Source organism: Empidonax traillii, unplaced genomic scaffold, assembly GCF_003031625.1.
Source record: "Empidonax traillii isolate 1590-97213 ecotype Southwest subspecies unplaced genomic scaffold, ASM303162v1 scaffold18:size2335232, whole genome shotgun sequence".
In the NCBI taxonomy this organism is placed as follows: domain Eukaryota; kingdom Metazoa; phylum Chordata; class Aves; order Passeriformes; family Tyrannidae; genus Empidonax; species Empidonax traillii.
In genome coordinates, this window is record NW_020955211.1 from 801,288 (window position 1) to 813,930 (window position 12,643).

At 41.5% G+C, this 12,643-nt stretch overlaps 1 protein-coding gene across 2 annotated transcripts in view; it reads right to left on the minus strand.

Annotated features, from left to right (window-relative positions):
- Positions 1 to 307: 307 nt before the first annotated feature.
- GIN1 (gypsy retrotransposon integrase 1) overlaps positions 308 to 12,643 on the minus strand; it is a 15,473-nt gene continuing 3,137 nt past the window's right edge. Inside the window, exons 1-8 of one of the 2 annotated variants that reach the window (XM_027896860.1) lie at positions 9,199 to 9,482; positions 7,691 to 7,836; positions 6,829 to 7,022; positions 5,551 to 5,856; positions 4,698 to 4,886; positions 4,435 to 4,602; positions 3,701 to 3,989; positions 308 to 1,167 (exon numbers count right to left, since the gene is read on the minus strand). In XM_027896860.1, coding sequence (XP_027752661.1) covers positions 869 to 1,167; positions 3,701 to 3,989; positions 4,435 to 4,602; positions 4,698 to 4,886; positions 5,551 to 5,856; positions 6,829 to 7,022; positions 7,691 to 7,832 — 1,587 coding nt within the window. In that variant the 5' untranslated portion in view covers positions 7,833 to 7,836; positions 9,199 to 9,482 and the 3' untranslated portion in view covers positions 308 to 868. Of the gene's footprint in view, positions 1,168 to 3,700; positions 3,990 to 4,434; positions 4,603 to 4,697; positions 4,887 to 5,550; positions 5,857 to 6,828; positions 7,023 to 7,690; positions 7,840 to 9,198; positions 9,483 to 12,643 lie in introns of those variants that run through there. The other variant, XM_027896852.1, reaches the window with a different exon arrangement.

Sequence of the window (12,643 nt, forward strand, 5' to 3'; positions counted from 1 at the left end):
TCTTCTCAGCAGGAAGTCCAGACCAGTAAAAACTTACTCAAGGAAATCAGAGAATAGGTTAATGCCAGTGGTTCACCTTTCCTAGCTCCCTGTCAGTGGAAATCTCCAAACCTGTGCAAGCTCAGTGACTATGTAAATGTAATGGAAAACTGCAAGTTTGGGGAAGAAAAGCAAAAAGGAATACTGAATGCTCTTAAGATTTTATTTTACATGCCTGAAATGTTAAAATTGCTTACCCTAGCAGAGTTTTGATGAGTGGGGAACAGCTGAAAGCCTCCTTGTTTAATGCACAGAACATTACACGTAATTCATTTCAGCATCTTTATTGTTTTGTGAGATCTTAGAACTGTATGTTAGACTAGAAATTAAAAGTTGTAAAAGACAGAGTTTGCAGCTTCCTAGAAAGAATACAAAACTGTTATGAACAGGAAAAGGAAGACATAAGCTTCTCTGCAGTAAAGGCAAAATTTACACCAAGTTGCTTAGGTTATATTCATCCCACAGTATCACTGGACATTAGGAATGAGTCATCTAAGGATTAACAAAAAAGGTCATTACAGTGAAATGAGGCATTTTGTCCTGAGAGAGTAACAGTAAGGCATGGCCACACTGCCATTCTACCAACATAATCTGACATTCAAATACATGATGAAAACTTGCGCTTTTACAAGGGTGTGCCTATTTTTGGTAACAAAGAATTTTCTTCTTAAAACCCATGCAAATTAACCAGTAGGCACCTGCAGAACTCCCATGTTCATAAAGTAGTAAAGTGGATTTGGCTACGTAATTTGGAGTTATTACTTTTTTTTTTTCAGTCTGCTACTTTACATCCAACTATTTGGCAATCATAAATGACACAAGACTATGCTTAAGTATCCTCCATCTTGGTCTGAAGTGTCCAACGAGGTGAAGGCCATTGCTCTGGCTTTGCAGTGTTTGATTCAATGCAATCATCTTCTCTCAGCTCATACTCGAGTTTACCGTCTGTTGATTCTTGTTCTTTGCAGGCTGCAGATGAAATCTGTACAGCAGATATGACATCTCTTGTGTAGGCATTTATTTCCCCTTCAGCAACAGAGTCTGGTTGGCTTGAATTATTGGACCTTTCAGAGAAGCCAATATAGTCATGGTCAACAACTACTGCACCTTGTAGAAAGTAATGGTTGTCTGTAAAAGGAAAGAAGCCATTAGATCAGATCCTTCAAGTCATACTTCAGACGTTAATGAGGTGCTAACTTTCTTTTCAAAACAATTCCCACAAGAGGGCAAGAATGTTTGAGTGACAGCAGACTGATAGTGTGAATTGAGCACCAAATATTCCGCATATTGTTACATCCACAAAATGCTTGACGTGTTCCACATAAAGAGCTTTTCTCAGCTACCTCAATGACTAAGTTGACATCTGTCATAGTCACCTGCTGAGCTAATACCTTGAATGAATGGACATGCAGATTCTTTCATTTTGTGCATGCACACAGAGAAATGTGGTTTCTCCAAGCTTTTGCTGGGAAATCTTGATGCAACACAACAGGCTTTTTTAAGTTGTAAAAAGTAAGTAAAAAAAAAAAAAAATTAGAAACCAAACTCTATCCCAGCCGAAACTAGGAGAGTCACTTCCTGGAAAAAAAGGGGAAGAAACTCTGTTTACACACAACTCTTCTGTAGTATTCAGTGGTAAACATATTAGGTTCTGATAATACAAAGACTTTTACTTTTTATACAGTGACACAGTTTACCAAAGTTATGGTAATAGCTGTATGTTATCTGCATGCTTGCTAGCCTGTGATTCCCTCCTCATGCACCATCAATTTTATGAGGAACTGGAAGGCACAGAGTGATCATCTATGTGATATTTTTTTAGATTGTTTTTGTTAGGCTTACTAACACGTTATGCTATGGATGTGCAATTTCTATATGTATTTTTCTCATGGCTGTTAAAGCTACATATATACATTTTAAATGCTTTTTTTAAGCTTAGTAAAACTATGCATTCCCCACATAACTGTGGAATGCTGTTAACAAACTGTCGTTTGTTCCCAAGGTTGATAGTGGAAGGGGGGCAGTCTGACCCTATAATTTACAGCACCCTGATAACATCATCCAAGGTGACATGAAGGCTCCCCTTTTGACAAGAAGTCAAAAGTGATTTAAGAATGTGATAAGCCTGGGAAGGGAGGAGAATACCTTTTAAATGCGCATATTCCAAGCTGGGGTCATCTAGCGGCCACAGAGGAAGAGGAGAAATCTTCCTCGCAAAGCCCCCAGCCCACAAAAAGCCCCCAGCCCCACCGACGCCGAAAAGCACTGCCTGGGAACATGTATGGGAAAAACTTTGCAACTGAGCATGTGCGAAGAGCACATGCCCCGGACTCTGGATGAATCAGAACCTAAGTACTGAGCATGTCTACACGGGAGCCCAAGGGGTTCAAAAAGGAGGGTTGAGAAGTCAGGAACGGGCAAGTTGTGTTCTAAGCAGCCCCCCCGGCGCGCCGTAATTGTTCATCTACCGCTTACTAATAAATTGACTTGTTATTTTGCATTTGCTTTCTCAAATTTTCTTAAATTACTGCTATTAACCTATAACAATCTAAGCAAAAGTAGGAGCCTGAGGATGGGACATGAAATTCATATCTTGGTTATGAAACCTTCAGCTGACAACTGACATAAATATCAGCTTCTTACATCCAGAATTAGTAATTCCAGAATTAGTTTCAGCTTTTTAAATCCCTCAGCTTAAAGACATGATGGAAGATATTACGATCTCAATGTCGTTTACTTATTTTCAAGAACCAAAGCTTAGTAACACATGGTTTGGGAACTGCTTTCCTTTTCAAGAACCTTGATGTAAAAAGCAGCTTGATCTGTGACATAAGTCTTCTGAACACTGAGTATTTATTTTCCTCAAAATGCCTGTGGTGACTCAAAGACAGCACAAACAGAAAAGAAACAGCTGCCACTGTTTGACTAATGTGGTAGCACTGCAAAAGGACGTGCTGAGTGTCCAAGACGAAGAGCAGGAGTTGGTTACCCAAATAGCAATCCTACGGCAGAGCATGACAATTTTATTTGCTCTGGTAAGAGAAACATATTTACTTCTTCAGTAGTACAATTCAAAATAAACTATTCAAAAATCAGTTCTCTGATGTAGTCTTTCTACTTCAAGGCTTTAGAGGATACTCTGATGTTGAAGAAAAGAAAGTCCAAACATGTGCCATCTGCACTAGTCAGGCTGAACAACAACAAAAAAATAGAACTAATGTGAGTTCTGTCTACACCAAAACAGAAACACATCCAGAAAATGCTTCTTGAACACAGTTCAGCCTGCTCATACTTCTAGCATGTTTAGCCAACCAGGATGAATAGAGCCAGACCAGAGATTAGAAGCAACTTTAATAGAGGTTATTTTTAAAAGGACTTCAGACATGACTCATTAGCTCTGTTCTATGCTCTGCATAGGTTTTACGTCACTCAGTCACTTCTGAAAAACAGTTTTTGCATTATTATATAGTGTTAATTCAATTCCCACTGGTGAGTGAATGGTATTTTGTCATCCTCGTAATCTAACACCAAGACATAATAGAGAAGTTAAAAAATACCCAAACAAACAAAAAAAAAGCAACAACAAAAAAATGCAACCTTTTTCACATATATAAAAATATAAATTAAAAGAAATTACATATATATATATATATACACATACCTTTTTCACTGGACCCTCTTATGTATGGCTTGAGGTGAGACATCTTGATGGGTCTTTTCAACCTGGATCCTGTGGCATCTCTTAATACTGCACAGCCATCATCTGTGATATAATCTATAATACAAGGACCAACCCATTCTGACTGGAAACGACCATCCTTCCACCAGTTTTTTCTCTGCCTGAGGACTTCATGACCAACTTTAAGTCGCAGGCTATTTAATTGTTTTGGCTTCCTTTTGACTGTGATTTTGTTTCTGACTTTTTGTTCATCTGAGGTGTTTTTCTCCACCTGCAGGAAGATACATATGAATTATATTTTCTTTCTTTTGATAAGAAATAATGCATTTACATAGCCCTGCTAAAGAGTGCATAAACATAACATCGAGTTGTTTTGGCTGCGTATAGTTCATGTAGGGCTGAAGAGTTATGAAGAAATTGACTTTATCTTCATAAATCAACAGTCTACAGGCAACAGTTTTCGGCTTCTGTTGATACACAGCCCTGTAAGTCAGAAACAGTAAACTTTTGACAACAGGCCAGGTTACTCCCTCCAAATACATATGAGATTTGTTACACTGAAATCTAGCCATAGCATGGGAAGGAAAACAAATTAAAAACCACCACACAAACTCCAATGTTGTTTTAAAAGGTTAGTTATACTTTGTGCTTCAAGCCTTTACATCTTTTTTATTTTCAGTATTCTTACTAGCAAAATTTGAATAGATAACATTTACCTGGCAATCCGAGGTCTTCTCTTCTTCCAGTGCTTGACTGACTTTTTTAGTTGCTTCAAATATTTTGGCAAACACACTGTATTCTCCTTCCACACATATATTCATTGGCTCAACAACATATGGGTTACGTTTAAACATTTGGAAATATGGAGTGTTTTGATTTGGCTCCTATTTAAATGGGAACCAAAAGCAAGCAAATTTAGCACACAGCTTTGGAGACATTTTGGGGGACTTCAGTCAAAAGAGGAAGAACCTTCACATACCAAATTTGTCAAATTGAAAGCATAGGCAATAGCAGACAAATGTTCATCCCAATCATTTGGGTAGTCAATGCAGTACTTGTTAAGAAAAGCTTTGATTGTCTTGGACATTCTGTCATTTACATTATCTGTCTGAGGATAAGACAATACAATCTGTTTCATTCCAAACAGTGCAAATAGTTCTTCATTTATCTTCAAAAGAGAAAAGAACACAATTAGTGAACATTTCCCTTCTTCTTTATCCCATTTCAAGTAAACACCCCTTTTGTTGATATGATGGTGACTGAGGAAAGTCTTTCATACGTAATACATATTGACACCCAACACTCCAGGGTTGTGAGTGAGAGTTAAAGGAGTAAGTATGGCTTAGGAGTCAGTAACTCATGGTTTCTAACCACACTTCTGCCTCTTAACTCAATCTGTCATTTCCTCTGTGTCACGGTCTGATGATTTTACCATCTCTAAGAGGATCAAAGCATGATAGGTTCCTCATAATAACCATAGGCCAATGTCAAAAATAGCCTTTGCTCTTGCTTCCTGGACAATGTGGATGAATGAAATACAACACAGTGAAAAATCATGCCAGTTCAAATGAATGACAAAACCTGCACTATGACTGCCAGGAAACACTTTTGCTTTATCTGAATAAAGCCCTGGGAAACATTGCATAATGTTACAATTACAAATAACTGGTTTGCCATTTTCTGCGTGTGCTAACTTCTTTTTTACTTTTTAAATTGAAGAAAAAAATCCTTGAGTCTTTCTCAAGAATGGTCTAAAATTCAAATCCAATATAGGAGAAAATGTGGGTTTTTTTCTTGGAAAAAAAAGATTAATCACCTATGTAAACACTTACCTGATAAACAAGCTCCTTCCCTTGATCAGTAGGCATTTTTTGAGGTGGTCCATATAAGAAAAACACATTTATGAGTGCCTTAGCAATTTCAGCTGCTGAAGTGTCACACAGTGGTAAGATAACAGTCCAGCGTGTAAACAAATCCGTCATAATTATAATGTATTTGTGACCTTTGTTTGTAATATTAAAAGGTCCCATAAGCTCTATAGTGACTGCTGTCCATGGGTCTTCTGCTTTGAAAGGTTGTGGTTTGGGCACAGTGACGGTTGTGTTCTTTGCCACTTGGCAATGCTGGCAAGCATACACCTAGAGTAAACATCAGGAAAGATGTTACCAATAAAAACCAAAGGTGAAGGTTTAAGACAATCATCAGAATCATAGATCTATACTATTCCTCTCTAAATTAGCTCATAAAACCCAAATAAAACCAAACAGTAGTGAAGGCCAGGTGAAAGACATGCGTAGTAACTCATAGCTGAATTCCCTCCATCCTGAAAGCACTGTGCTCTTTCCAGTGCATTACCATCTGTAAATACTAAAGGAAGCATGAAGCAGCTGGGACTGAAATGAAGTCCCTTTTGGTTCACCTATGCATGCTGTGGCTGAAAAACACTGGCAATACATAAGGCTACCTCATAACATGGATCAGCTTTATCTCCATGACAGAGTCCCTCTGTCCTGAGTTGAAGGCACAGACTCAACTTCAGTTCATGTTACAGTTGCACATGACCCTAAAGTATCCAAATGATGCCACAAGCCCATAGCAACAGCAGTTTGGCCTTAAAGGACATTTACATACAGTTCCCTGAAGGATCGAACTCTACCAGGGGACTAGGTCCTTGTGTCTTTGGGTAGAGGAGGATAAGGAACTTTCCAAAGCAGTGATTTGTTTAACTATTTTGTGAACACACCTAATTGTAAGGCAGAAACACCATTTTCACATTCTCATCTGCCAGCGGATATTCTGGCCACATATCCTTGGGATGGCACATTGCATCCTAACAAAAGTAAGTCAAGAGAAATCACTCTCCAAGGCTGGATCCGCCTTGAAGGGCATTATGGTTCCCCACCAGCAGGTACAGAAGTGTGAAAGCCATGTTGTCAGTAGTAACGGGGTAAAAAAGAAACACCAAGATGACCATTTTCCATCTGATTGCGAGCTCATGTTTCCTCATCGAGAAACAGTCCAGCTACTTGCTGGACCAAAGCCATAGGACTGCAAAACATTTGTAACTAACAGACTACATAAAAAATTATCCTATAGCTATGAGACCATACCCACTGTTTGACATCATTTGTTACAGAGGTCCAGTAGTAATTAGACTCCACTAAAGTCAGTGTCCTTGATATCCCATGATGAGCACCGGCAGCATTTTCGTGGCATTTCTTGAGCACCTTTTTCTTCTCTTCATCTGAAACAATCACCAGGCGCATTTGTTTTCTATCTTTTCCAACATAGAACAATTTATTATCTGAAAGAAAAAAAATTACCAGGAAATTATGTGCAAGTGCTTTGTCATTTTGTTTATTTTAATAAACTCCTGAGCATGATTCAGAACAGAACTGATTACAGTAACTTCAATTCACTTCAGTGTAAATGTAGTTTTTTGTTTACAAATATTTAAATTATTTCCTCCAAAGAGCCATCAGTTCACCTACGTTTATTGATGAGGACTTGAGGTGTTACAAAGGCAGGTCAAAATGCAAACAGTGATCCCACAGAAAGTCTGACTGAATCTCAAGGGTGGAAAGGGAAGTTAGGAGTGCTGAGTCTTTGCTGTTTGAGAAGTTGTTATGTGCCTGCCAGCAACATGACACTATAAGTCACAGCTTTAACTCCTCCCTGCCTTCCCTCTACCTAGAATTGGCAGGTTTGATGGGACTGAGAGAACACAGCACACTACAAATATCTCCCCACAGGGCCTCAAAGCTGGGAAGGGCACGGAGGCTCTTTGGTGACTGATGGCAGTCATTCTTGCACTTCTGCCCAGCCATACACAGCATCCTCCAGACAGGAGAGAGCATTCCTCGTCTACAGCTGCAGAGCAAGAGCCCACTTCTTTTTTTTTTTTTTTTTCTCATATCAGCAAATCTTCACCCAAATATCTATTTTCAGAGCAATCTGAGAGAAGATTTTTACCTTTGAAAATGAATTTTTTCGCTGCCCTCCTGATTCCACTTCTTTCACTTGACAGTGTTGTGGGATGATACTCCCCTGTTCTCTTGTAGTATGCAATCTGCTTCAGGTGGAGCCCACCACTTTTTCCACTGCGAACCATCATCAATCTGAACAAAATGCACAGGATTAATGAGTCGCTGTCAGAGGAGCACATCGTCAGTTCTCACTGATTTCTTTGTAGCTCAAAGGCATCCTGGTGCTGTAGCCCCTAAGAGGATGTTACACCATCCATTACACTTCCCTTGATACCCCCATGCTCTCAACTTGAGCAATATGGAACACAGATTGAAACACTAATTTTGTTCTAAGCAGAGTTGTTTTCGTCAAACTATGTTTTAAAATTTCCACACAATGGGGACTTCTACTAGATTCATTGGACAGAGAGAAAGAAACTGTTCTTCCCATTATTTAATGCTTGGGTAGCCCTCGACTGCAGGTGGGCTGGACACTGGATGTGTCCAAAAATCCACCTTAGTTGAAAAAAACTACATAGACAAACATGAAAAAACACCAGCTTCCTAACTAGAAACTGACAGAAATGTATTTTGTTCATTACATCATCTGACAATGAGATTCTGAAGTTCCAAATCAGACTCTGCATGCAAGGTAACAATTGACAAGGGCTGCCTTCCCTGAACTCATTCACAAGCTAAAATGTCACTAGTAAAATGGGTCACTGACACAGGAAATGTTTGGATCTAGCAAAAATAGCATCAAAATAATTAGCTAATAATGACAATCAGAAATATTCACAGGCAGAATTATTCATGCAGGTTCTAAAAGATTTCAGTGATTTTTTTTTTATTATTTTTCTCTTCCAAATCTGTTCCAGCAGCAATGAACATTTGGATAAATCAGCAGTTTGATCCTACTCTCATCAATGTCTACAGGAGCAGGATCAAGCTTGGAGTTCTGCCATGTCATAGTGAATGCTGTTTATCAACAGCAAATTTCTTCCTTATCCTGCCAGTGTCCCAGGGCTGGACTGTGACAACACATAGCCTGCTAAAAAGAAGCAGGTAATATGTCTGCCGTACCTGCTAATTGGCATGTAATTGTGGGGAAATGACAGTATTCTGTGACTCCTGAATGTACATTATGCAGTGATGCTATTTGAAAACAAAATGTTTAAGACAAAATGTCTGATTTCAGTGTATAGATTCTCACCTACCCTCACTATGCTGGTGGTGGGAAGGGGGCAAAGAGCTATGAAGAGTGTTTATGCCTGCTTTTATTTACTCCATTCCTGCCAGAAAATAAAATGCTGTATGCTATTTACAGAACAACATAATCTACATGTATAACTGGGCCAAGCACTGCATGGCAAATGCATGCCAGGAACTTCGCATTCCAAATGTGACAAGAACTTTGCCCCACTGAATAATTTTTGTTCAAACCAGGGCTGGTTTTAAAAACCAGCCAAGTCTATTGACATACAACATCAGTGTTTTAAAGTGAAATTTTCGTACCTGGGACAACTAGCACAGATCCACTTTTCGCCACCACAGTCCTGCCTGTGAGAAAAGAGAGTGTTTCAGAGCAGGGAAGGAGAGGAGCCAGAATACAGCTGCTTCTTGTAAGTTTACATCTGATAGCACAAGCCAAACCAATGCACTGGGTTGATAAATTGAATAACTAACAGCAGAAAGGAAGGTGAGGCTGCCAAGAAATAAATTCATGTTTCTGATGTTTAAAAGTCAATTAACTGGTATTTCTGACAACAAAAGAGCACTGGTGAAGGCCAATTAAAATATCCCAGCTGCCGGGGGTAAGATTCAAGTTTCATTCAGGATTTTCCTGATGGCCAGTCCTACACTTAAGTTACCTGTGCATAGCCTGAGGTCAAAGCTACCCAGGGATGATGGGCTGGTTTGGCTTGATACAGACTTTCACATGTGGCAAGAAAAGATATTACCCCAGAACAATCTTTATTTTTCCAGTGCTTTAGAAACACTTGCCTGAAACAGTGAATATTCTCCATGTAGTACAAAATTAATGATTTTAATAAAATTAAGTTTCACAGCAACAAGATCCATCTGAGCTGATACTTCAGCTAAACAGAAGACCCATTCTCATTCCTGCAATGGTAATTTCTGCTATAAGGGTTTGGAAGAGCTTAGAATCATAGAATCATAGAATAGATTGGGTTGGAAAAGACCTCCAAGATCATCAAGTCCAACCCCTGATCCAACTCCAATTACTATATCATGGCACTAAGGGTCACATCCAATCTCTTTTTAAAAACCTCCAGGGATGGTGAATCCACCACCTCTCTGGGTAGGCCGTTCCAATGCCTGACTACCCTCTCTGTAAAGAATTTCTTCCTAACATCTAACCTAAACCTCCCCTGGCAGAGCTTGAGCCCATGTCCCCTTGTCCTATTGCTGGTTGCCTGGGAGAAGAGACCAACCCCCACCTGGCTATGACCTCCCTTCAGGTAGTTGAAGAGAGTGATGAGGTGTCGTGGTTTTGCTCTGGGTCAATTTGCTTTCCACCCCCCACACAATTACTACTAGTTGAGAGAAGGTTTTTGCAGACAAAAAGAGACAGGATTTGGGGAAAATAGTATAAACATTTATTACTAGTAAAACAAAAATTACTAATAAATTAAAAACTAAAGAACTATATCTACAACAATTTCTACTCAAGTTGAAGTGCTATATATTTACAGAAATACTTCTTCCCCTTTTATACTAGTCCAAGGAGAAGAAGTAGTCTCATTCTCTTTTTTCGGAGTTCCAGCTCTCTTTCTCTCTTTAGTAATAGATCTTCAGTAGCAGCAGTATTCTCATTGTAGCTGGAACTTTTTCTCTCTCTTTCTCGCTCTGTGTTGGCTTCCAGGGCTGGGCTTACCCCCCTCCTGGGCTAAGACCGAAGGCTGGGGGTTACCCAGGTCCCGAAGGGTTTTCCTTCCATAGGCTTGCAAGGGGACACTTGCTTACTATGGATCTTCTTCCACAGGGTTACAGGGGATAATGGCTGAAGAGTTCACCCCTGTTTCCCTATGGAGGTCCCTCCCCATGGGAGAACAGTCCTTGATAGATTTCTCGGCATGGGTCTAGCACAGATCCACACACACACGGATCCCAACATCTCACATGGGCCGTCTCGCTCCAGCATGAGATTTCTCAGGGTCACAAAATCTTCAACAGCAGTATGGATCCACACACACACGGATCCCAGTATCCCACCTGAGTCGTCACTGCTCCAGCACAGGTTTCCCTCAGGGTCACAAATCTCGACCAGGACTCTGCCTCACTTCAGTCCTTCTCATGAAGTCTCGGTTCTCTTTGGTACATCCACAGACTCCTCTATCAGCCGCATGGGGGGTCTCCTTACTCCAACAAACTTTTACAAGTAGCAGGGTTTACTTTTCACTCTTTTCCCTGCTGAAGAGAGAGAGCGAAAGGGGGAAGAAGCAGCTCTCCCCCCTTCAAACTTTTCTTCTCTCTCCTCCGGCTGCTAGTTTTGACCTTGGAGGTCCCTTATCTCTTCGCTGGAATTGTTCCACAGCGGTTTCTGTCCCAGCAGTTCGTCTTTTAAACTTTTTTTTTTTTTCACTCTCTTACGAGAGAGAAGGGAAGACTTCAGTGCTACACCTGCTCCCCTCACCCCGGCCCAAGCCGGGGGAGGAGGGAGTCTGGCCCTGCTCGGGCCTGCTACTCCTCTCCCCTACATGGCTGCTGCCTCTAATTTCAACTGCGCCAACAAACCTTCTCTTCCGTTTTCTTGAAGATGTAATTAGCAAAGGCGCCACTGGACTTTTGATTGGCCTTTTTGTCCAGAAATTACCTGGACAAAACCATCCTCAGCCCCAGGGATGGGCTGGTGGGCAGCCTCTAAGGTCACCTCTAAGCCTTCTCTTCTCCAGACTAAACAACCCCAGCTCCCTCAGCCTCTCCTCATAGGACTTGTGCTCAAGTCCCTTCACCAGCCTCGTTGCTCTTCTCTGGACCTGTTCCAGCACCTCAATATCCTTCCTGAACTGAGGGGCCCAGAGCTGAACACAATACTCAAGGTGTGGCCTCACCAATGCAGAGTACAGATCACTTCCCTGCTCCTGCTGGCCACACTGTTCCTGATCCAGGCCAGGATGCCACTGGCCTTCTTGGCCACCTGGGCACACTGCTGGCTCATGTTCAGCCTCCTGTCAATCCAAACTCCCAGGTCCCTTTCTGCCTGGCTGCTCTCCAGCCACTCTGTGCCCAGCCTGTAGCGCTGCAGGGGGTTGTTGTGGCCAAAGTGCAGGACCTGGCACTTGGCCTTGTTGAACCTCAACCCACTAGAATCAGTCCAACTCTCCAGTCTGTCCAGGTCCCTCTGCAGAGCCCTCCTGCCTTCCGGCAGGTCGACACTCCCTCTCAACTTGGTGTCATCTGCAAATTTGCTGATGATGGACTCAATCCCTTCATCTAAATCATCGATAAAGATGTTAAACAGGACTGGGCCCAACACTGATCCCTGGGGGACACCACTGGTGACCGGCTGCCAGCTGGATGCAGCCCCATTCACCAGCACTCTCTGGGCCCGGCCCTCCAGCCAGTTCCTGACCCAGCACAGAGTGCCCCTGTCCAAGCCATGGGCTGCCAGCTTTTCCAGGAGTATATTATGGGAGACAGTGGCAAAGGCTTTGCTGAAGTCCAGATAGACACATCCACAGCCTTTCCCTCATCCATCAGGTGGGTCACCTGATTGTAAAAGGAGATCAGGTTGGTCAAACAGGATCTGCCCTTCCTAAACCCATGTTGGCTGGGTCTGATCCCTTGTCCATCCTGTAGCTGCTGTGTGATTGCACACAGGATGATCTGCTCCATAACTCTGCCAGGCACCGAGGTCAGGCTGACAGGCCTGTAGTTACTAGGGTCAGCCTTGCAGCCTTTTTTATGGATTGGAGTGATATTTGCCAACTTCCAA